The sequence below is a fragment of the Prunus mume genome, linkage group LG5 (genome assembly GCF_029339155.1).
Source record: "Prunus mume cultivar Tortuosa linkage group LG5, ASM2933915v1, whole genome shotgun sequence".
Lineage (NCBI taxonomy): Eukaryota > Viridiplantae > Streptophyta > Magnoliopsida > Rosales > Rosaceae > Prunus > Prunus mume.
Window position 1 is genome coordinate 27043321 of NC_142702.1, and position 23802 is coordinate 27067122.

General features: G+C 37.8%; 5 protein-coding genes across 7 annotated transcripts; 3 read left to right on the plus strand and 2 right to left on the minus strand.

Annotated features, from left to right (window-relative positions):
- The first annotated feature begins 239 nt into the window (after positions 1-239).
- Positions 240-3058, plus strand: LOC103332881 (superoxide dismutase [Mn], mitochondrial). Its single transcript, XM_008235647.2, has 6 exons — positions 240-632; positions 1089-1135; positions 1222-1347; positions 1457-1513; positions 2011-2088; positions 2704-3058. The coding sequence occupies exons 1-6, from the start codon at positions 320-322 to the stop codon at positions 2794-2796; spliced, it is 714 nt and encodes a 237-aa protein (XP_008233869.1). The 5' UTR covers positions 240-319; the 3' UTR covers positions 2797-3058.
- A 570-nt stretch (positions 3059-3628) lies between these two features.
- On the plus strand, positions 3629-5296 carry LOC103332882 (small ribosomal subunit protein eS26x-like). Its single transcript, XM_008235648.2, has 5 exons — positions 3629-3770; positions 3864-3956; positions 4068-4152; positions 4295-4428; positions 5042-5296. The coding sequence occupies exons 1-5, from the start codon at positions 3768-3770 to the stop codon at positions 5114-5116; spliced, it is 390 nt and encodes a 129-aa protein (XP_008233870.1). The 5' UTR covers positions 3629-3767; the 3' UTR covers positions 5117-5296.
- Positions 5297-5731: 435 nt separating this feature from the next.
- Positions 5732-8415, minus strand: LOC103332883 (N2,N2-dimethylguanosine tRNA methyltransferase). 2 transcript variants are annotated; one of them, XM_008235649.3, is made up of 6 exons: positions 7737-8415; positions 7244-7444; positions 7003-7150; positions 6684-6884; positions 6520-6582; positions 5732-6206 (listed from the first exon to the last, which is right to left on the minus strand). In XM_008235649.3, exons 1-6 carry the CDS (start codon positions 8372-8374, stop codon positions 6090-6092), a joined length of 1368 nt encoding a protein of 455 aa, XP_008233871.2. In that variant the 5' UTR covers positions 8375-8415; the 3' UTR covers positions 5732-6089. The 2 variants fall into 2 exon arrangements, with proteins under 2 accessions (XP_008233871.2, XP_008233872.2); XM_008235650.3 differs by having other exon boundaries at positions 7051-7150; positions 7737-8414.
- A 180-nt stretch (positions 8416-8595) lies between these two features.
- Positions 8596-18244, plus strand: LOC103333071 (PAP/OAS1 substrate-binding domain superfamily). Of its 2 annotated transcripts, XM_008235864.3 has the most exons (10): positions 8680-8797; positions 12883-13036; positions 14262-14441; positions 14791-14883; positions 15551-15733; positions 15825-15927; positions 16012-16194; positions 16808-17292; positions 17416-17822; positions 17916-18244. In XM_008235864.3, exons 2-10 carry the CDS (start codon positions 12911-12913, stop codon positions 17974-17976), a joined length of 1821 nt encoding a protein of 606 aa, XP_008234086.3. In that variant the 5' UTR covers positions 8680-8797; positions 12883-12910; the 3' UTR covers positions 17977-18244. The 2 variants fall into 2 exon arrangements, with proteins under 2 accessions (XP_088908640.1, XP_008234086.3); XM_089052514.1 differs by lacking the exon at positions 12883-13036 and having other exon boundaries at positions 8596-8797.
- On the minus strand, positions 18161-23221 carry LOC103332884 (Melibiase family protein). Its single transcript, XM_008235651.2, has 15 exons — positions 22849-23221; positions 22485-22543; positions 22169-22225; positions 22054-22085; positions 21614-21717; positions 21450-21522; positions 20961-21019; positions 20807-20872; positions 20629-20712; positions 20176-20240; positions 19985-20067; positions 19520-19610; positions 19247-19305; positions 18694-18834; positions 18161-18561 (listed from the first exon to the last, which is right to left on the minus strand). The coding sequence occupies exons 1-15, from the start codon at positions 23058-23060 to the stop codon at positions 18439-18441; spliced, it is 1308 nt and encodes a 435-aa protein (XP_008233873.2). The 5' UTR covers positions 23061-23221; the 3' UTR covers positions 18161-18438.
- Positions 23222-23802: the final 581 nt, after the last annotated feature.

Consider the following 23802-nt stretch of genomic DNA (forward strand, 5'->3'; position numbering starts at 1 on the left):
ATTCAGGGGCTGGGTGTCTACTGAAAATTTTCTGGTGTCCATAACATAACCCCACTAAAATCACATGGGCTACAGTTGTTAGATTATAATTGGTTAAGCCCAGCAAAGAAATATGAGATAACTTGGATCCGTTTTAGATGAAAATGATAGCCCAAGGTATCTGGGCACACGGGTCGTTTTTCCCAGGACCGCACCCAGATTCGCACCTACGATATATATTATATACGCACGCTCTCACCTCACTCAAGTCTTCTCTCACTCTCTCTCTACCCTCACCTTTCTCGTCCTCTCTGTACCTCTCCTCCAGCAACACACTTCGATGGCTCTTCGAGCTCTCGTGGCCAGGAAATCCCTTGGATTAGGGTTTCAGAGCGAAGCCAAAATCCTCGCCGTAGGTTCTGCAGCTCATTCTCGTGGCTTTCAGACCTTCTCGCTTCCCGACCTTCCGTACGACTATGGCGCTCTCGAGCCTGCAATTAGTGGCGAGATCATGCAGCTCCATCACCAGAAGCACCACCAGACTTACGTCACCAACTACAACAAAGCTCTTGAGCAGCTCCACGACGCCATCGCCAAGGGTGATGCTGCTGCTGTTGTTAAATTGCAGAGCGCCATCAAGTTCAATGGCGGAGGTCTCTCATCTCTCTATAATAATCTATGTGTTAATTTTTGTAATTATTTTGCTGCATTCGTTTTCTTTGAAGATTAGGAATATGTATTCAATTTTAGTTTTCTCAAAGTCCCACTGGAAAATGGAAATGATTGAACTCTCATTGCTTGTGAATATGATGAAATTGCGAGTTATAACTTGCTTCTGCATTAAAAATGAGTGTTGAAGTAAATTGATATGGGAAGTAACAGTTCAATTAGGTACTGTTGTGTTAGCTTGGTGATAATAGCTGCTATGGAATCTTGGTTTATTTGTATTTTTTTAAATATTTTTGGGTGTCAACTCGAAGACAATCTAATCTTAACAAGAAGCAAGCAATACTTCTCATTTTACATTATTTTGCTTGTTTCCATTCCCAAATTCATTCATTATTTTAAGATAGAATTATTTGGTCATCCCATTACTTTGATTCTTGCAGGTCATGTCAACCACTCGATTTTCTGGAAGAATCTGACACCTGTTAGTGTAAGTTCATATTTCCATCTATCTGTCTTACAAGCCTGTTTTTAAGCATTCATCTGCCTAATACCGCAATGATTTGTTCACGGCAGCATGGAGGTGGTGAGCCCCCTCATGGTTCCCTGGGCTGGGCTATTGACACAAATTTTGGTTCTATGGAAGCATTAGTGCAAAAGATCAATGCAGAAGGCGCTGCTTTGCAGGGTTCTGGATGGGTGGTAAGTTTTGCATGTTGTTGATTTTTCCAACATTTGTTTCATGTCATTTGACAAGATGCTTCAGTCAAAATTCAGTATGTTCACTTACTTCTTTGATCTTTCTTGGCAGTGGCTGGCTCTAGACAAAGAGTTGAAGAAACTTGTGGTTGAAACCACTGCAAATCAGGTAAACCTCACAAGATTTACTTTAAACCCATCTACATCTACTAGTATAGTATTTCACTCTATGTCTGCTTAACAGTAATTCTAGCCATATTCAAATTGCGTAGCTCCATCCTGCCTGTTGACTGATGCCCTCTCACTATGATGTAGTTTAGACTCCTGATGAATTAGCCCCTTATGGTCCTTCTTCTTTCCAGTAATCATGTAGGCTTAGGAACTGTTTGTTGTTGACTTATCATGGTTAGAATTACTCTAAGAAGTTTAGATCTAACGTTGTGTTGAAGATTTGTTGCTTTTTTTATGTTATCCCATCTTTTAAGGATTGTTCAAATATTAAGATTTTAGGATCTGCAAAGGTTGTTCAAATATTAAGATTGTTCAAATATAGCCTTCTTTTGATTTATTCTTTTAGGACTCATAACAGTTGACTGATGTGCAGCACACACATGTGGTGCTTCTATTTCATCAGAATATTTGTAAATCTGATTAATTTTGTTTCAGGACCCATTGGTTACCAAAGGACCAACTTTAGTTCCATTGCTTGGTATTGATGTTTGGGAGCATGCGTACTACTTACAGGTAAGTTTAACTTGTGGAAATTTGCCTCTCCAAGATTTCTTAATAGTTCTGTCTTCCTTATGCTTACAAAGATAAATGATGCAAAAGTATAGGGCTTTATGCATACAGCTGTTAAAATCTTTCAATTATTCTCAATTGGGGCATCAGTTTATAACTGTAGTATATAAGAGTCAATCCATATTGATGTATTCTCTTAACTAGTGAGTCTAAGAGGGGTGTTAAAACTGACTTTATGAAACAACAATCATTTTTTGCTCATTGGAGTCGAATTATTTACGTGGGAAAGGTCATCCTGTGTGATGAAGTTTGCGTTTAGGCTTTTATTCAGGTTTTTTTTCTTCCCAATGATGTTCTGTATTCAGCCTCCTTCATATGGGGGAAATTTTTTAATTAGCATCTTAAATAAATACTTTGAAGGCTTCACACGAACTCATCGTTTATTCAATTTAAAATCAGCTTCGCTTACCACCAAGCCCAATGATGAAAGCTTATAAGATTTATTGTAGGTTCTATTTGCTCTTTTAGCAGTGGTTTTTGATCTGTGTGATTATTTTCCTGCTTTGCTCCTCATGTATCATGTGAGATGAATTAAGACATCTGTTTGTGATGTTGCAGTATAAGAATGTGAGGCCAGAGTATCTGAAGAACATATGGAAAGTAATCAACTGGAAGTATGCCAGCGAAGTGTACGAGAAAGAAAGCCCTTGAGGCTATGAGCAAATGAAGGTGGCATTTGCAGCTGGTTGAGTTGATGAAATAAAATTATCCATGTGATAAATGAGGACCACCCCCTTATTTAATCATCGACATATCTTGTATGAAATTGAGATAGTGTAAGAGTTTTTGTACTTATTTAATCACTGTTTGTTTCTTTTTTGTTTGTTCCACTGTTTGATCGTTTGATGCAATAAGTTATGTATGTAATTGGAGCTTTGTCTATTTTGCTGCCTGAAATAAGCTTTGTCGTCAACTTTTGCTATGATTTTGAGGGGCTTGTTGAGGGTAAGGCACTATTCAAATCGTTGCGATCCAACCATGTTGAAATCTTATAGAAATAAATAACTGTGTATTGAAAAACAGTGAGCGATCGATGATCTTTTCATATTGATACCAATGACTGTAAACATCTTAACAAGTTTTGAAGAAAATGCATTTCCTTTTGAAGAAAGAGTCAGGAAAAACTATTTTACATATGTTTAAGACTATTTTAAAATGCTAGAAAAAAAAAAACCCCAAAAATCAAGAGATCCGAATTTCAAAATTTCAACCATAACAAACAATTATGGATCTTTAAATGTTAACAACCATGATTGTTGTTAGCTATTTTATAAATAAAAAAACAAATTGTTTTATGTTTAAAAATAATTATAAAAAAACCCTATATTTTTTTTTGGTTGGAAAAAAAAAAACCCTATATTAATCCTATTTTTTATGCTCTCATATCTAAATTGATACTGTTGGGCTTAAAAGGCGGAAAACCAAAACCTTTGGGGAGGTAATTACAAATTTCCAACAAACGAAGGGGCGTTTTTTTGGCTAGGGCGCCAGGCCACTCTCCCATATAAAACAGAAGCTTTCCCGAAACCACTTACTTTCTGGCTTGTGAGCAGCGAAAACCCTAGCTAGCCTGAGCCGACGACCCCGAAGCTCCAGATCTCGTCTCCCTCTTCTGGAAAATCATGGTCCGATCTTCACCCTCAACCACTATGTCTTCTCCATCTCTTTGTTCTCTGTTTTCTTTTTGCTTAATTATCGTTTTTTTGTTCTCTCTGCAGACTTTCAAGCGCCGAAATGGTGGTCGTAACAAGCACGGCCGTGGACACGTCAAGTTCATCCGCTGCTCTAACTGCGGCAAGTGCTGCCCTAAGGTATGCGTATACATACATACATACATACATACACGTCTGTGTATCTATACGTATGTGCATCTTATAAATATGTGATTGATTGGTTTTGATTTTGTGTTGATGGTGAAATAGGACAAGGCCATCAAGAGGTTCTTGGTGAGGAACATTGTTGAGCAAGCTGCGGTTAGAGATGTCCAGGAAGCTTGTGTCTATGAGCGTAAGTTCCAGTTTTCCCTCATTTCTCTGTTTTCTCATTCATTTATCTCCGTAGTGAAAATGTAAATTGGATAGAGTTGTGAAAATTGCAAATTACAAATAGATAAATATGTAAATGATTGTTTTTCGTTTGTGATATGTAGAATACACTCTGCCAAAATTGTATGCCAAGATGCAGTACTGCGTTTCCTGCGCAATTCACTCTCACGTTGTGAGGGTGCGATCTCGCACCAACAGGAGGAACCGTGAGCCACCACAGCGATTCATCAGACGCAGGGTAAGTTTCTCATTGATTCATGGCTTGTTGAGTTTTGTTATTCTCAAATCACATTGGGGCAATTTGCAATAGAGCCCAACAAAAATCTGGGTCCTTCCAACCTTGTTGTCAGAGATACCGATATTTGTTGATTACAATGGGATGAATGATAGAAAATTATGTCTTCATGTTCTTGTACTAGAACAAATGTAATCATGTAATCTCAAGATTTTATCTTGACAAGCTTTTCTGAAACCTTTACATTTCATTGGTTGATCCGGAACTATGTTTCGTTTCCTTACTGTCAAGTTCTCTTCAATATACTTTTTTACAACCGTTTTTATGGTTCTTATCATACGTTTCATTTATGTGGCCATCTATTTTATGTTTGCTAGTCATTAAAAGGTCTGGTCATATCTTCTCTCCTTATAGTCATGTCGAGTTGTATTCTTTATTTGTTAGTTTTCATCCTTTACTTTAAGGAAAATAGTAAAACATAACTTGATTTTGCCTGCTTACATATTCCTGTTTTGCACTTGGCACATGCATGTTAGCCCAATTCAAAAGGACATGCCTATAGAAGGCCGACGGTATATCCTTAGCTTACCTGATATGCTGAAATTTTGATTTTCAGGATGATGCCCCAAGGCCTGGTCAGCCTGGCCAAGGTCCTCGACCTGCTGGTGCCCCTGTTCCTGCTCGTACTTGAATAAGCATTTCAATCCTTTGATTATGTGATCGATGTTTCCCAGTAGCTACACAATTTTCTGGACTTGAGTTTTGTGTAGGAAGTTTTTGTGATTCCCATGCTATTTTCATACTTTTTAAGGATAAAACTGATGTTATGGATGTTTTGATTTGATGATAATGCAAACCTTAGAATTTGTTATTATGGTTTTATTTCATGGTTGTCTTATAAAATTGGCCCTAAATATACAAGCTTGGTTAGCACCCAAATGTAGCAATTATCCCCGTTAGTGTGGTGCTCAACCTCCACTCACAGGTCTTGGGTCCCAATACCCTGTTTCAAGTAAATAATTCCCAATTTTGAATCCTATTGGATGTTATAAAAATGTCCTAGGTTCCAATTTTGTTTATGGCCACGACCCATGTGCACTTCTTCTATAGAAGCAAAAGGGGCTACTGTAGCCCATGTTTTTGCATCCGAAATTTTTGCTTATGATTATTCAATAAGAAGCAGAGGGCTTGGCAGTACTCGCTTTCTCCTGTGAACTGGTTCTTACACCTTGCTTGGAGGCATGGAAAAACTTTCTTTTTATTGCTTCCCATTTTTATAATCAATGCTTGTGACCATTGCTTTCTGTGGAAACTTGCGAGGGTTATCATAGAATGTGTAAATTCATTACTCAATAGAAATCTTCTGAATCTCTCGAACTCCCAACTGTTACATAAGTTATCGCCCTAAAACCCACATTTTAGGGGAAGGGATATTAGTTGAAATGGTCAAGAGCATTTACTCTTTCATCTTCATGTGTTCAAACCCCAACCCCCCCTCTTTTCTGAATATAAAAACTAAAAAAAATCCACATTCTAGCCTGATCAGAGCAGCAACGACACTTCTTCTCGAACATCAACACCTCCACGCTTAGTTGCTCGCTCGCACACTACAAAATTGGATGCAACTTTTCTGGCCCCGTCTTCTGCTCTCCTGGTATTGGAAATCATTCAGCACTGGAGCACTGCTGAAGTTGCTTAGCAATTCTAATGCAACCTGCCATTGAACAGTTTGTCTTGATTGCGTTGGACTCAATGTGTGATCTACTCGCAGCATATCCCTCCTGCACAGAATTTAACCCAGCAACAAGACTATTAGTCTTTGGTTCAATAACGTTCATACACAACAGCCCCCGAACTCCAAATGTCCAGCATGCACTCCAATAAGACGCATACCCAGCAGCTCCTAGAACTCCAGTTGTCCACCATGCACTCATACCCAGCAGCTCCCAAAATTGACCAACATGCACTCGTACCCCACGCCCCAGGACCCCCAAACTCCAACTGTTGGACATGCACTACTGACATGTGCCCTATTTTTGGTCCATTAGCTAATCCCAACAAAATGCTTTGCCAAAGTGAGTTGTGTGGAAATACCTTTTCAAGGGTGGACATAACGGCTCTGAGCGGTGGAGAATTTACTTTCGCACGGCTGGCCACCTGGGACAGAAAATTGACAGTTACAATATGGTTTACAAGATTAATAACTTGTTGGAACAAAAGAGTTGTGGTGAAAATAAGTTGTTCACTTGAGGACCTACCTCGTCCAACTTGGTGTACCCAAACGGTAATCTGGGGTCACTCTCGGCCACCATTTGGTTCAAAAGCTTGTCGAGATCAGTTCCCGAGCCACTGCCTGCCCATCCCCATTCCTCAGCCAAATGCAGCATTTCTGTAATGTAAACGGTATCATGCAGAGGCCCCGTCCAGAGGGGGCCAGAAACAACTAATGACTTGGAGACCTGGAAAGTACTGACACAAGTTAATATTTCATTTGAGATTTAAGTCCAGACATGGTTATTTCACAGTCAAAAGAAAGAACAAAAACTTGGGAACTTGACAAAATAAAATAAGTCATACCACTACATGAATGAGAGCGAATTTTAGCGAAGAAACGCATCCTTGTACCTTTGAATCGCTGCAGGGGCAACTCATCCGACCAAGTTCAGCCCATGAATATTCTTGAGAACTTCCACAGTTGTGGCAGTAGCTGATGAAACCATAATTTCTGTGGTGAATTTAAATTAACTGGTAAGCAACAACATAAAGACCTAATAAATCACACAGCTTTCACGCGTACAAAATCATACAGCCCCTTCACCTGTTATCAGGAAGCTTTCCTCGATTGACACGGAGCATGACTCTGAAAATGGGTCCATGATATGAATAGTATGAAAATAGAGGAGTAACTCGATACCCCAGCACAGAAGCTATCCTCACAGCCCCTCCTATAAGCATTCGCAAACCAAGCTCATTTGAATATGGCATAGGTCGAACATAAGCTCCATATGCAGCTAAAGTTCTAGAGACACAAACAAACAGTTGTCACTTGCCTACTGATGGCATTGGAAAAATCATATCCAAATATAAATTTGGTATTCAATTGCAAAACGCATTTGAATTAGATTCAAATGCATTAACATTTTGGTAAACAAGCATAGCAGAATGTGCAACCCATGAATGAAAAATGCAAGGACGTCTTGTAATTTCAAATGGTCAAGAATTGGGACAAGTTATTATACAAAGCATCAAACTTTAAAGAATCAAACAGAATTGAAAACAACCCATTGCTAGAAATTAGATGTAACACTTACTGTTGAGGCCTGCGACCACCCGACGAGAATCCATCAGTGGAAGTAACATACAACAACCCATCCAATTTCAAAGCATTAATCGCCGACCTCAGAAACGAGGAATCACTCCCAAATGAATCAATGTCAATCAAATCAAAGAAATCTCTTTTGAGATAACACTCCGTCATGATCCGATTTGCATCCGAAATCGTCACTGCCCACCTCGGATCGTCGCCAGAACTACTCTCTACCTGCGACAAGTTCTCCGTGATAACTTTCCTGTTATCATCATTTGCATCATTTGCTAAAACAAAATCGGCGTCTGCCTCGATGAGGTACCGAAGGGATCGAATTCCGCAGCCGCACAGTGCATCGAGAACTCGCAATTTGCCTTTGGATCTCTTGTACAGCGCTGCGGCGAGCACGCCGAGGTCGCGGCCGGTGGCGCTTTCATGGCGGAAGAAGGTCTCGCCGATATCAAATTTAAGACCCCTCTCGGTCTGGAACTCAGACTCGCAATTGGTATTGAAGGTTGGCTTTGAGCTGGAGTCTGAATATTGGGTTACAATGGTATATTTTGAGTTTTGATTTTGGTGTTTTGGTATGGGGTTGCAGAGAAATGAGAAAGGGGATAGGGTTTTAGGAGTGAGAGTTATCATGGCGGGAATTTGTTGGGTTGGGTTGTGGTTAATTTTGGCGGGTTTTAATATATGGGTTTATCCATGGCACTTTATGGCACACGTGTAGGATCGTTATTTTAATCGACGGCTGACATTCCATCGGGGTTGTTTCAATGACGGTTCTGGATCTTGCCACGTCATCAGATGGGTCCCTCACCATCGACTTTATGGTTTATTGGAGCAGTGGAGCCTTCACTGTTGGCTTTAGGGGTACTCTTTTCGTTTTGACTCTTGAGCATTTCTCTTCCTGGGTCTGCTATTAGGGTTTTAAATTTGATTAGTGACCAAGATGGTGCTCATGTTCTTGCTTGCGTCAAATGGGTCTAACAAAGAAGTGGGCTTTAGCCAAAGCAAGAAGATGAAGCGGAGGAGAAGAAAGAAACCACTTTGACACTGTCAAAGGTAAAACTCTCTGAACTTTAATATTTTGTATCTCTTTGCAGTGAATGCTTTCCACATTTGCTTATTGTGATACATTTAGCTGGGTTTGATGAATTTCACTGGTAGTGTAGATATTGTCAAACATGGGGTTGTTTCTTGAACGATTGCAATAGTTCTGTTTGAAAAAGAAAAGGTTCCTTCCTCTAGCATGACTGTGTTTTCAATAAGCAAGTTAATGATAGATTAATTTTCTGTTAGACACCATAATAGTAAGGTTTCTTGTTATTTGGGTTCCTTTGCTTTTCGGATTGGCAGCTTCCCCAGTTGCTACTTAAAACATCACAATGTCTCGACTCGAGGATTACAGATAGCCAAATCACAGACATGTTGCTATTCAGCATGTGGTTACGGTCAAAAGAGGGTAAAAAAATTATAGCATTAGTCTTTACAATGCAGATAATCATTTGCACCATAGGTATGCGTAATGCCTTACTACTTGATGTTCCCGTGAAACCAAGCAATAGAGCAAGTAAAAAGCAAGAACATGATAACAGCCATACCTAGAAGTAGGGTGAGTCTTTTTGAATTCAAAGTCAGTTAACGCTTTAATTTTTTTGTTTAGTTCTTTTCTCTTCCATCATTTTCTCACTCATTAGCTTTTTCTGTCTTTTCAAGTTTCAAAATAAAAAATTAAATAAAGGTGGCCATGGCCGTTGGCCAAGGTGAAGTGGTGGAGGGTTTTCATTTCTCACCTGGGCATTTTTTGTTTCAATTTTTTAAGGGTAAAAAGGAAATTAGAGACTAACTAGGAAAAAGATTGGGGCATGTGTGCATTTTTTTGGGTGTTGAAATTAAATTGTCTGAGTCTCTTAGGGCTGAAAGATCTGTTTAGTTTTAAGAAAGGATTTTAGGTTTATTAGTTTTGTCCATACAGTTGTTGGCGTATGGCTTTAATTGTCATGCTATGATAATGGAAATGGATCTATCCTGTTTTTGGCATTGTAAATAACCAATTCGAGCTGTGTATCAAAAGGGTCCTTGTCTACGGTTTGGAGTTTAACTTCAACATTGAAAATAATGTTTGGAGTTAATAAAGGCTTAGGTTAAAATTCAAGTTAAAACAAGGGAAAAATCAGCAAAAAGAAGACAAGTAAAGGATCAGTATGCGATAAAATTAGACTCCTCCAACACAGTTAAAGGGATTTTGAGATCAAAATTTATGATGCAAAGCCAATAAAGAAAAAGAGATGAAGGAGAGAAATAGAGGGGAAGGAAGAAGAACAAAAGGGGTTGCTAAGGCTTCAATTAAATCCTTGAATCCCAAATCATCAAATTTATAATCTCTAATCAATCTAATGCACTAATCAAATCCTTAAAATGTGTTTTTCGTCACTTTTCTAATGGAAGAACTTAGTCTATTAAGTTTTTTAATCTCAACTAACATCATTGCATTGTACCCCTAATTAATAGTCGGTTGAAAATGGAAACATGTTGGCAGAACACCTCAAATATGCTCTTCAAAGTATATGGATGTGAGGATCCCTGAAGGATTAATTATAACTCTGCATATTTACCGATAGGGAAAAGGTCACCTTTTAAATCTGGAAACTTGAAGTACAAGAGTGAGAGTGATCTATAGCATGAGAGACTTTCAGAAAACATTAGATTAGACCAAAAGGCTTAAAAGAAAAACAGCCAACTAGGTTAGTTCTTGGAGATGTTACGGGGGAGATTCACGTAATAAGTGGAGTTCTCGAATAGCTTCATGTCTCAAATCATTTTGGATAAGTGTTTACTGTGTTACTGCTTTACATAATAAGTGGACTTTTCAGATAGCTTCATGTCTTAACTCATATTGGAAATGATTTATTGTCTGTTTTACTGAGAAGTTTTTAACCTACATACGAGTTCCAAAATGAAAAAAAAAAAAGCCCTTTATAAAATCTATTTCATCCCAACTGAGTCTACAAATTTAACCGCAAAAAAGAAATAAAAAGGGATCTTTAGCATGAGTGGTCTGACAGGAATGTATAAGGGTGGGTTTTCAGCCCATTTGGAGCGTTAATCAATTCCTGTGCAATATTTATTAGCTTGGATCAAAGGATGCTTGAAAGGACAGTTTAAGTCCAAATTGAACTATTTTTGTTCTTTAGAGTGAATACATTTAGAGTGAAAGGACAGTCTCACTGGCAATAAGGAAGCTAGTTTTTGTTAAACTATACTGTTATAGTTTTTCTTTGTAATGTTGGGTTATGTAACAATTATATTGCGGTCTGTGAGATTATTCACAGATTTTCCCCTAATGGCGAATTAGGAATCAAGATTTTCAATTTGAGTACCAAACTTGAAAATTGTGGCAGTTTATGAGGACTTCGGTATGCAGTGTGGCATATTCGTGTATCCTCCAATTGTAAAATCATAAGGATGACCTCCTGTTTTCCGTTTTTACAATTCTCGGTACTTGGTTGTCTACAAAGTTCAGTTGGTCGTTTCCTTTTGGACAAGCTTCATGTGTACATGTCCAACAGTCATGGTATTTCAGACATATCAGGCAGACTTCGTACTGTTTCCTCACACCTGTGCTCCGCACATATTCAAAGTTTATGTAACATGATTTTCAGGCCATCTTGACTTGCCTGGTCATGGGGCAATTTTAGATACATTCCGGCGGGGGATCAAATAACAATGAGGTGGTGCCCGCCACTTTTGTAATAGATCCCAACACAGTGTTCCGGGGAGATTCTGTAATCTTTTCTGGTCATGAGCTGGAAATAAATGTAGAAATGCCTTTACACACCTGAGCTGGAGCAACTTGGTGAGGTCAATGCAGCATAGTTGATTGTGGGCCCCAAAATGATTTGGAGTTTCCTGAGACCTCATGGCATTTAATGAGTGCTCATATAGGTTAAACTGACATTTTTAGTAGGAAAACAAGTGACTGAAGTATTTGGTATGAAAACAAATTCTAAATCCCTTTTGCAACCATTGCAATTAATATTTTACTCAAGGGGAGAGAACAGATAGGATTTGTTTTTAATGAGGGTCATTAGATTTATGCATTCTGGGAATTAATTAGGGCAAAGCTTGGAGTGGTAACAATGAGAAACAGCTAAGAATGGACTAATTAGTACCATATGTGCAAGCCATAGAAATTTTCATTCTTAACCCCATCACATTTATCTTTTTTGTTAACTTATTTATGGAGGAAGAATCCAGTGTTCAGAGAAACCTGAAAATTTGAGAAAAGTGAAACTAAACTTTATTTGGTAGTAAGTCTTGATTAATTCCCTTATGTTGGGTAGTATTTGAGTTCTCTTAACGCCTAGATGTGTTCACGCCAAGATGTAATCGCATTTGTTGCATTTCATTTCTTTGCCCGTCATCATTTTGCTTCTCTTCTGCTTTTTGCTTCTAAATCCAACCTTAGAGCTTTCTCATAGAGGAAAGGAAACATTTTTTGGTTATCACTTCTATTCTCTTCTTCTACATCTTTTCATGTTTACAGAGCCTTGTTTTCAGATAATTTCCCTTGAGGACTTGATTCTTTTCTGTTTTTCATTAATTATTTCACGATTTCTGTTCTCCTATCCTCTTATCACACATGTCCAAATAGCCCCAAAATATTTTCTTTTGAGCAAAATTGCTTTCAGAGCATACAAGGAGTTACAAAACAGAGTCCAAGGATACAACAGATATGGACAAACTTTGCTCGAGTTTTTATGCATCTAATTAGCTGGTTATTGTCTCATTCTGCTGAATACACATACCCTGGATTAAGTTCTACTGATCTATGAACCATTTTATTGCTACTCATCTGCTCAAAACGGCTCTGGATGACAGTTTTTCTGTCCTTCTCACTTTGTTCTCAAGATGTCTTTTGACCAACTCATTTCATTCCACCAAACGATTCATATTTTAAACTTCTTAGTTCCATAGGTTTATAAAACTGTGTAGACAGTCACTTGTTAAAATCATAATTAGGCAGAGTGTTTTTGTGGCTTCCTGGGTTTCATTTTTGAAGAGCTGAAAGTCTCACCTTTTGCCCTTATGGACGATATTCAAGAGAAACTTTTACCATGCTCCTCTTTCCCTTCACATAATCCAAGGGCGTTGTCAATTGATGTGGAACTCTGGATGATGGCTGAGGACAGGACCCAAGAGATCTTATGGACTATACAACCAAATGTAGGTTCTGAGTGGAGGCGGAGGGGGCTTATTAGTTATATTCAGAGGCTTATCAAAGGTCATTTTGGAACTGAGGTGAGAAGTTCCCCAGCTCCCTAATTTTCTTTTCTGTATTTTTTGCTTTTTGGCGCGAAGGAGTGGGGGGTGGAATAGGGATTGGAAATGGTGGTGAATCCTTCTTTTTTTTAATGCATGTAACTTTATAGTTTGTGGTTGAGGAATTAAAATTGTCATCACATGTCAATATTGATGTGTTTGATAATTAGGTTTTCTCTGATTATGTCTGTATGTTGTCTAGATTGGTCATTCTTAATGTTTTAATATGGAACAATGTCATTAAAATCATAACCTAAAAAGGGCCTGATTTATCTAGGGCATCCAATTCTGTGATTAGATGTACGCTCTCCATCCCTAGCACTTTGAAGCATTCCCATTATTTCCTTTATCAGTTGGGATCTGTAAGTGTAGCCAACATGCCTAGCCTAGGTAATATATTTGATTTCCCATTTGCACGGAAAGAGCTTGTGGGACTACATGTATATAGATGTGGTATGTTGTTACAGCCAAAAGAAGCCAAACAAAGTTGTAAGTGTTAATATGAAGCGACCATTGACGTTGTACACTCCCTGCTTTAAAAAAAAATGGCATTTCTTATATGTTGTGATAAAACTCCCTGGTTATATTTGAGGTTTTTTTTTTTGGCTGATATCCTTCAATGCCACATGATCTAGCTTGCTAAAGCTTCTTATATCCAGCTTTCAATGCCAATCAATGTAAGTTTGGTGCTTTACTATTACATTAGAGAACAGTTCTTAAAAGTCTTTGAGGCATTCAGAGGTTTTTGAATTTGTTATATTCTCCTAGTTCTGCGAAAATCTGACCTAAGTTCAGAGAACTTATTTGGACAGCTTCGATCAATTTAATGTTAGGCATCCAGTATGTTAACTGTTCATGTTGGATACACTTTTAGTATTTGGCATGCAAGTGTTATGTGTTATATGTGTATATGTATTTAGTACTCTCTGTTCTTTTTTGGTCAATATTTAACATACGTGGCCATTTATATCTGGAATCTGATTGTCGCTCGTATCCACGTGTTTCATCCTAGGGACCTCAATTTAATATAATTGACAGAGATGCAAGTTTTCGATCTGTAACATTTAAATACATTCTGACTGCTTATACGTAATAAGAAAGTTCTGATGGGGAGAATCAATGATCAGTTTATTACAATAATTATGTGCAACTATTTTAATATCCTGAAATTAATGTGAGTTTATTTAACATGCTTGCCTTACAGGTCTTCTCCTTTGGCTCAGTCCCACTAAAGACCTATCTTCCTGATGGAGATATTGATTTGACTGCCATCTGCCATCAAAACGCGGAGGAGGAATTAGCTATAGCTGTCTGTGGTGTCCTTGAAAGTCAACCGAAGGACTCCTTGTTTCAATTTAAAGATGTCCGTTATGTTCGGGCACAGGTTGAGATTTTTTAACTTTTTTTGTCGTTTGCAATAATTGCTATGCTTATTTTCTATAATCTTGCTTGTCCTTTCAAGGACTAGTTTGCAAGATGGTTGCTGTTTTGTGTGAATTTTTTTGTTGGGATTTGTATTATCCATCACTGTTTAATTAGTTCTATCTTTATTCACACAGAAATTATTTCAATGTATTTGTGCTAGTTGAAGGGAATCATTTTCACTGCCTTAGTTGCTTCTTTTGTTTAACCAATCATGTTGCATAAAGGAAGTATTATCATTTCTTACTTCTAAAAAGGGGGCCCACTGTATCTCCTTTATCTTGTTTTTTTTTTTGGATTTTGGGTGGTAGGTTAAGGTTGTAAAGTTCACAGTGAATAACATAGCAGCGGACATCTCCTTCAATCAAATGGCTGGGCTCTGTACACTGTGCTTTCTGGAGCAGGTTAAATCTTAACCCTATATATAATATCAAGCTCCGTTTTATTTAAACAAAAAACAGCTTAGAGTAGTAACCAGAGTAACTTTCCTTCAGCTGGCTTGAATTTTTCCGTAAAAGCTTTGTAGTTTCACACTATTAATTGCAAATACAAACTTAAATGCACTTGCAATTTCTACATTTCATTACATCAGAATTTCTTCTGTATATGCTACCTGCTCCACTTCTACTTTCTATTCTGATCTATTGGCAGTCTTGGAGTTGGTTTATCCCCAATTTTTTGTCGTGATCTATGTTTAGCTCTTGATTCACATAAAGACAATTTTGTTATGGTTAAGTAAATGTAGTCAGCTCTTTCTGTCCTTTCTTTTTTTGCAGTTTTAAAGCATAATTGTTCCACATGCAAACCTCTTAGATTTTCTGGGGACAGTGGTAAACCAATAATTTTTTTACATAATATCAGTACGGGAGATCTTGAGTTTGAAGCCCTACAGCTACAACCTTCCAATTTAATGTTGAATTCTGTGTTGGGCTCTTCAGTAGCTGGAGAGACTCATCCTATCATCTTAAGTTTTTTGGAGCAGTTGTAAACCAACAAAATATATTAACTCTCTCTCTCATTTAAAAATTTAATGCGCGTGACTTTTTTTTCAACTGACATGCCCTTATTCAGGTTGACCAACAGATCGGAAAAGACCATCTTTTTAAAAAGAGTATAATCTTAATCAAAGCTTGGTGCTACTATGAGAGCCGGATTCTTGGATCCCATTATGGTTTGATTTCAACATATGCACTAGAAACGTTGGTGTTGTTTATCATCAATCTGTTTCATGCATCACTTCGTGGTCCTTTAGAGGTGTTTCTTTTGTTTTCTTGTTTAATTTCAGTTCAGTAGTCACATTTGCATCTGTAAGCACTCAAATGCGTCTTTGAAATTCTATCAACAGGTCCTGCAGAGATTTTTGGAATACTATAGCACATTTGATTGGGACAATTATTGTATCAGTATAAATGGTCCAGTTGCGATATGTTCCCTTCCGGAAATCATAGGTAAGCTATGATAAAAAATGTGAATGTGTAACTGATCTGTTTACACATTTAATGAGGATCCTTTATCTGTATTATTTGCTATAGTGGCACCCCAAATTGAGGCAGACGAATTACTGCTCAGTGAGGAGTTTGTGAGAAGCTCTAGAGATGTTTTTTCAGATCCAATAAGGGCAGACGAAGCTACAGTTCATGAATTCCCAACTAAGTACCTCAACATAGTGGATCCTCTAAAAGACGACAACAATCTGGGCCGTAGTGTTAGTAAAGGTATTTGACCACTTACCTGCTGGTTCAGTTTTCTCTCTCTTTAAGGAAATATGCACTAAATTGTGTTGCTCCTAGAAGGACTTCACAGAGGGAAAATCTTTTCTTCCTCCATCATCAAAGTTACTGTGATTAATTGAAGCAGAATATAAATGAATAATAAAGAAGCCAGCTCAAGGAGTAGAGATTTGATTAGATCATACTGTTAACAATTTTATGGGTGAAGCTGTTGTTTAAGAGTTGAACCTATGCCCTAGTGCTTGTCAGTCCTCCACTCCCACCATTGCACCAAACCATGGCCCTTATGCTGAGAAGGTTTGTACAATAGATTAGTGATAGACACCTTGATTTTTCACAACACTGTCCTTCAATAATTATACCACGCTCTTAGAGGATTATTCTATTTAGAAAGAATTAAGATGATTGTGTTTTCTTAACAAGGTATGTTTTATAACGTATATTTGGTATCTTTTTAATCTTCTATATCCATTTAGATTATACTTTATTAAAATTCTCTTATTCAAGTTGCATGCTTTTCATTCTTTCATATAATTTTATTTTTACCAGTTCTGTATGTTCATTAACTGATCATGATGCACCTCGTAATCCCCCCCAGGAAACTTCTATCGTATAAAATCTGCTCTTTCCTTAGGAGCTCAAACTCTTAGAGAGATATTAAAGCTACCGGGTGAAAGCATGGGTGCAGAACTTGAAAAATTCTTCGTGACCACTATAGATAGGAATGGGAGAGGAGAAAGGCCAGATGTGAATGCTCCTGTCTGTGCATTTGGTATTGGAAGATCTGAAGAATCTGACCTCTGGGGGGAGTATGACAGTTATTATAGTAGCATGTTATATGGACAGGCATTTCATCGTTCTACACACCACCGTGCTCCACCTTCTGGAGTCTGTAATAAGACCACATGGAATGCCCTGGCTTGGTCACCGCAGCTCAACTGGAATGAATTTTGTGAAAAGGCAACAAAAGTATATGCAAGACTGCCACTCTGGCATCCTAGTGCGTCCCATCCATCTGCTGCTACTATAGGTGTTGGGATAACAAGGAAATCACAAGGAACGGGCACATTTATACCTGACGTGGTATCTCAAATTTAACTCTTACTGTTTATTCAATTTTAAGTTTTAATTATTGTTGGTTTCTTCTTCCTTTTCTTTGGGTGACTGGATTTGTCATCCCAAAACTAACTACTTTGGGCATTGCAGACCCAAAATTATTCCAGATATGTGCGTCCAAGGATGAGGAGGGGAAGGATTCGAGAGTCTAGCAGGCACGATGCAATGATGAAATCACCTCAAAACAGTGGCCAAGTTGAGGCTTCCACAGAAACAGACACAAGTGAAAATGATAGCCGCTTCAATCTTTCACCTGAAGAATTCCCACTTCTTCCTGGCACTGAAAGTGGATCACCAGAGGTCCATCAATCTGGTCAGCTTGTCTTGGTTTCTCCTCCAGCCAAGGAACCCTCTCACAAGTTGGGGAGTTCTAGGCATTCACCATCACTATCAGGAATGCCTTCACCTGTATCGACCCAGCAGGCAAATACTCATGTTTCATATGCTCTGTACATTATGAAGAAGCAACAAGAATTATCAGAGGTCGATGAAGAGACGTAGGGCTATTTTTGACCTGTGAAAGTTTCGTACCATAATTTAAAAACTACCGCCTGACCTACCCCTTACTTTTAAATGGTTTAACACTGCAGGATTCGCGTGCAGCAATTCAAACTGGATGATGATGAGGACTTTCCCCCCTTGAATCTGTGAGTGGATTTGCCATGGCGTTCAAGTCTCAGTTACATTCTAAGTTCCCAGTAGAGTTTCAAACTCTTTAAACTTGTGTGTGAATGGAGGAGGGGGCCTTCACAGCTTTTGCCTATTCTCCAGGACGATATTTATGTAATATATGTTAGTCGTTAATGAAATGTTTTCATGTAAAAGTTCGAAAGAATTATATAAAAGCAAAAAAACCCTCTGTAAGTAGGGGCATTTTGTAATCCTTCTCATTATTTCAACTGATGGTCATTCCAAATAAGTATGTGGTAATATATACAATGCAATATGAACAATTAGACTAACATCCAAATACTTTCTTATGTTCATAACAGATGGCACTAAGATGGCTTCCAAGTTCTGGTAAAAGTTTATAGATTACAGCCATGAACTCTTGCAGAGAATCATCGCGGTGCACTAATAGTTGGACATCACCTCTTGTTTAAAGGGTGCTTTTTAAGTAAAGGCTAAGCTATATTTCTGAGCGGGAGTCTGGGGAGTAAAAATGTACATCCGACAGTCATGAGCATCAACTCGAGCACCGAACGAAGATACAGCATCAACCGCTACTTCTTTGTGCTACAAGAAATTAGAATACTATGTAAGCATAAAACCCAAAAAAATGAAGCCAACTAAATCCTAAACCAGAAATTACAGCCTTGTTCCCACTCAAAACTCTTGTTAGATGTCCATGTTGGTCAGTTTGCTCACCTCCCACAAATCTCTTATGGAGACGCTAATGCTGGATTGGAGTCCAAGTGCTTCCCAAGTAACTGTTATAGTCTTTGCTTTTGAGCACCGATTCCAAAGAGCAACGGTCAGCCGATGTCCGGATAGAGGACCTGCCCAGACCTGGAAAACAGAATCATAATTAAACACCAAAGTGTAACAAATAGTATATATACAACTAGGCTTATTTTAAAGATCCAAATGCGAAGGGAGATGTATTCTGCCAGAATACCATATATCACCACATGAATACTACGTTTTATTTGTGATTTCAGCTCAACCCGATATACTACTTTTCTATGTTTCCAGTAAGCAATTGTGCCACTTTCTAGACAGCCCAAGCAGGGGGACGAGACGACTGTACACTCAGAAAAGTTACGGGGAAGGGGAAGAGAAAATCCCTTCCTGATAAAGGCCCCCCACATATGTCGGTGGGGAGCTTGAAAAAGTCATTTGACCTAAACTCTCTTCAATTAGTCATTTTTATGGTCGCAGCATCACTTTAAAATGATATTGAGGATGCAAGACGAAGGACCTGATAGCAACCATCTGTTCCAGAAACACTAACTTTCCTTCCCTGAACTCCAAGTGGATCTGCAAAAACAAAATAAATAAGTCCTCTCTCATTTACTTTCATAACTTCATAGTTTGAAAAGATTGTGACATACAAGGGTATCTATGAATGAGAAATGAAAGATATGGAAAAATCATACTTCAGACCAATTACACACACACACACACACACACCATGATGCATTGAGTGAGTGTGAGTGTGAGAGCGAGAGACAGGAAGAGCAACAACTCTCACCTTGGTTTACAGCAATAACCTCCTCGTTGCTTAGAATCTCAAATGTTTCTGCAGTCATGTTTCTTACATCGCAACCAACCAAAAGAGGGGCCTGGATATTTGAACACCCAATTTTCAGTATGTGAAGAACTTGAAAGTATATCAAAATGAGCTAAGCACAAAAAATTTCATATGCAACATGTCGTATGCTGCCTCTTGTGCAAGCTAGAATTAAACTATTCGTTGTTCACATGGACTGAACAACCAATAAAAGCCATTACAAAAATTCTACTTAATAGGACTGGACAGCATAGTGGAAAACTAATTTTTGAATATGAAATAAAGCAGAACAGAGAAAACAAGTAGTTTCCACTAACTACTCATATAAGATTGCCTTTTTTGACACAACTCGACAAGACAACAACTAAATCTGAATTACTGGGATGGCTATGCAAACTAGGACAAAAGAAACAGAAGTTGAAGGACCTTCATCAAAGCCCAGATGCTAAAATGAGCACGGTACTCCTGGTAACTCATGCCTCCATTGCCAACTTCCAACATATCAGGATCTGCCCGAAAGAATAAGATGGAGAGTAAGAATAGTATATCGCAGTTGGAGTACTGACACCCAACATATCATGCCTTCAAAATCTGTTTCAAAAAGCTCATGTCCGTACCATTCCATCCACCAGGTCCTGCATATGCCGCCCACTTGTCATTCAAATCAGCAATTGTTGTCATGCTTCATAACAGAGTTACAGCCAACTTTATCAGTACGACCATCGACGATTTATTCAAGAAATAGAAACAAGAACTTTTATTAACAGTCCAGGATCATGCAAATAAGATATTGCAACCAAATGATGACAGCGAGAAACAATGATTGGCAACAAATGTTGGACATTCTTGTCCAATTACTGATATAAATCCACTAATGAGCACCATAAACTTGGAAGTAATGAAGCTCTTGAAACCTTTAAAAGGGTCCTCTGAGGGGAAAGCATTTACCACAAACCATTTTGAGGGTTTTCTACAAATTATGGTTTCAATGTGCGCATGTAGAGCTAGGATATAACCCCAGAGACCATCAAGTTAGTGTCCACATAAGTTAATGGAGAAAGAGTTATAACCTTGCCCAAGAATCATTGATATCATCTGTTGTACGCCAACTATTTCCAACCTTGCCCGCCCATAAAGCCGGGTCGTCAACACCCCTGTCAAGTAAAGAATTTCTGAATTAGGATTTCTATCAAGTTAATTGTGAATTAATCCAAATATTTTAGTGCATAGATCAATAAAGTGGATTACCATTCACAGATTGAATAGAAAATTGTGTGTCCAGATGCATTTAGGGCCTCGCGCATTGGGGGGTATCTGGAAAGTATGAAACCACATCAAATCAACTTATAGCTACTCAATGTGATTCCTTCAATATTAAAAAGAGATCAAGAAGAGCTAATACCGTTCTTTTGGCGGGATGCCCAGATTGTAACAGTTGTCATATTTCAAATAGTCCACATCCTGAAAATACAACATTACTCCTTAATTATTAGTAATATCCAAAGAAAATGAATGCTTATAATGCTAGAAGAATTCTCAGCAGAACTTATGCATTCCAAACTCTGATCGCAAACAAATTGTTTACTAATAAGGGGACACAGGGGAAGATTAAATACTGTCAAATATTCAGGCAACTCGATTTTGTTTGCAAACATCAATAAAGAAAATGTATATTAACATTGTGAGTGGTTATAAGAAGGCTTTAATTTTTAGTAGTATTGACCGTTACTTGCATTGAGGTGAGTCTGTTCTAAATGAGTTTGAGTTTTCACTAACAAAAGGTAGCCATATAAATTTATAAAATGCAGAAGCAGTGTACAACGGTGTCGAATGCCCGCCAAGTCAAAGATGTACTTTGAACAAACATCCAATAGAGGAAACATAAACTAACCCAAGAAGCAAACATCTTTGCATCATCATTTTCATGATAAAGTGATCCTGGTCGAACTTGACAGGTAAAAGCCCTACAAATAGAATGGTGATGAATACTGAGATGTTGTAATGAGTATAGCACACTAGATACTCAAGTAAAATAACATAAAAATTTCAACTTACCCAGCATCAGAATAAATTCCAAGCTTGAGTCCTTTTCCGTGTATATACTCGGCAAGAGCTTTAATTCCTGATGGAAATGTTTTAGGATCAGGGACCAGTTGACCCTGCTCAACCAAACAACAACTTTAAGGAATCAAAATTCAAATACACATCAATTGCTCAATTTTACAAGTTTTCCCATGCAAAGAACTTTGATAGAAAACTTTGCATATATTCATCTATGCTAATCCTCTATGTGCATAGACACATAGAGGACAGACGAGTTATAACTACTAGACTGAGATATAATTCTGAGAAGTTGCATTTGAATCATTAATGCCAAATTTTCTTCATATAAGATGAAGATGTTGCTCCTCACAAACCACAAAATCAAAAATTGCTGATACAAGTTATAGAGACGGTGAACTATATTTTGGTTGAAGTAATGGAATTCAACTGACCTCCGAATTTCGTGTTTGACACCAGCAATCATCTGCAGTCAATGACATTGAATAACATCATAAACATAAGCATGTATTAAGTTTGCCAAATACTTAAGGTGTGCCAGAATAATACCTATATTGACATACACATAGCCTAAATCTGCTAAGCCAGTTGAGATGAGTGCATCAGCTGTCCATCATCAAAAGAAAAGTCAGTAACTTTCACAAAATTTGATTGAGGATAAGGAATTGTTGTACTTATTTGGATTGATAGAATCAGGTGGGTATGTTTTCCAATTTATACGAACAGATATTTACCATGTGCCGGATACAAACCAACATGAAACCATTGATGCAATAAGGAAAGGCAACCAATAATTCATAAATGGTATTCACAAAGAATCAATACCAACAAAAGTAGATGAACAGAGAAAGCATAAAAAGAATACCAGTTTCCTTGATCACGGTTTCATTGATATTGCAGGCAAAGAAATTCCAGCTGTTCCACCTGCCCACATATTGTACAATATTGATAAACAAAAACAATATACAATGTCCTCAAGTGAAACAAACTAGTCAGAACAATGAAGTAAAATTCCCATTCATATATACAGAAGTTGGTTGGATTGAAACCCAATTGTAAAAAACCACAAAAATTTCCTATTATCAAGAATCTTACTTCAGTTTTTCATCAAAATCAATCCCAAATGGTGGGTAGGAGTGAGTGGACCAACAAACACCAAACTTCAAAGGCTAAAATAGAAAAAGATAGAAACACACACTTCAGAGAGAGAGAGAGAGAGAGAGACGAACCCCATCTGAGGCGTTTGAGCCAAACCGTTGTCAAGTTGCAAAATCCCATACATGGAAGTATCAAAAATGCGATTGAATGTTGGTCTTAGAAAAGTTGGTTTCTCATGGGGTTGCGTGAGAGGCACTACTCTGACTGCAAATGCCAAAGAGACCGCCGATAGAGTGAGAACCAGAGTATACAAAGAGAGGGTGATCTTCCTCTTCGCCATCATTGAATGCTCTGTTTTTGTTTTCCGTGTGTTTCCTTTTGGTTTTTCTTACCGAGATGAGTCTGTGAATGGGAAGGAACAGAGCATATATTACTAGACAAGGAAGCATATACCGATGTGGACAATATTATGACAAGCCAGTTTGCCACTTTGGAATATCCAAATCCCATTTATCCGCTTAATTTATGTAAATGACACGTCAGAACTTAACATTTTACCTTCTTTTTTTTTTTTTAACTTATCCTCATTTATGGATTAATTCCCAATATTTAATTATGTGATTATGCTCCAATCCAAGAATTAAGCATTAAGCAAGGCTTATCCACTAAGTTAGTTGTCATGATATCATGAAAACCAAAGAAAAGAGAACGCACTTGATAAGCTTAATAAAGATAGTGAATTGGTAAGCTTATTGTCCACGTAATTCTTCAAAATTTATAATTCTTTAAGCAGTGGATTACTTGGAAAGCTGTCTAAACCCAAAGGTCTAACTGGGCGACTGGTAGGTTTGAAAAATATGGATAGATATCTTATTGGTCATTGAATTTTACCTGAAAATTTAGTTTGATCACTAAGAAAAAAATTTAGCCAAATTAATCACTATGTTTTCTAAAGTTTACAATTTTTAGACATTCCGTTATATATTCCATTAAGTGATTTTTTATTTTTTATTTTTTTAAGGAAGCAGGTTCAGTTTCTTCCTCTAACTTAATGAGTTAGAGTATATTGTGCCATTAGTGTTTAA

Excerpts from the sequence above, each read along its gene's own strand:
- LOC103332884 (XM_008235651.2), bottom strand. The coding sequence starts at position 23,060 with ATGATGGCGAAGAGGAAGATCACCCTCTCTTTGTATACTCTGGTTCTC. Across the intron at positions 21,020-21,449 it reads CAAAGATGTTTGCTTCTTGG|GATGTGGACTATTTGAAATA; the intron begins GTTAGTTTATGT and ends TTGTATTTTCAG. Across the intron at positions 19,611-19,984 it reads GCATCTGGGCTTTGATGAAG|GCCCCTCTTTTGGTTGGTTG; the intron begins GTCCTTCAACTT and ends TCAAATATCCAG.
- LOC103332881 (XM_008235647.2), top strand. The coding sequence starts at position 320 with ATGGCTCTTCGAGCTCTCGTGGCCAGGAAATCCCTTGGATTAGGGTTT. Across the intron at positions 633-1,088 it reads CATCAAGTTCAATGGCGGAG|GTCATGTCAACCACTCGATT; the intron begins GTCTCTCATCTC and ends TGATTCTTGCAG. Across the intron at positions 1,136-1,221 it reads AGAATCTGACACCTGTTAGT|CATGGAGGTGGTGAGCCCCC; the intron begins GTAAGTTCATAT and ends TGTTCACGGCAG.
- LOC103332883 (XM_008235649.3), bottom strand. The coding sequence starts at position 8,374 with ATGATAACTCTCACTCCTAAAACCCTATCCCCTTTCTCATTTCTCTGC. Across the intron at positions 6,583-6,683 it reads GGTACACCAAGTTGGACGAG|GTGGCCAGCCGTGCGAAAGT; the intron begins GTAGGTCCTCAA and ends TTTCTGTCCCAG. Across the intron at positions 6,207-6,519 it reads TTATGTCCACCCTTGAAAAG|GAGGGATATGCTGCGAGTAG; the intron begins GTATTTCCACAC and ends AATTCTGTGCAG.
- LOC103332882 (XM_008235648.2), top strand. Across the intron at positions 4,153-4,294 it reads GGAAGCTTGTGTCTATGAGC|AATACACTCTGCCAAAATTG; the intron begins GTAAGTTCCAGT and ends TGTGATATGTAG. Across the intron at positions 4,429-5,041 it reads AGCGATTCATCAGACGCAGG|GATGATGCCCCAAGGCCTGG; the intron begins GTAAGTTTCTCA and ends TTTGATTTTCAG.
- LOC103333071 (XM_008235864.3), top strand. The coding sequence starts at position 12,911 with ATGATGGCTGAGGACAGGACCCAAGAGATCTTATGGACTATACAACCA. Across the intron at positions 14,884-15,550 it reads CACTGTGCTTTCTGGAGCAG|GTTGACCAACAGATCGGAAA; the intron begins GTTAAATCTTAA and ends GCCCTTATTCAG. Across the intron at positions 17,293-17,415 it reads GCACATTTATACCTGACGTG|ACCCAAAATTATTCCAGATA; the intron begins GTATCTCAAATT and ends TGGGCATTGCAG.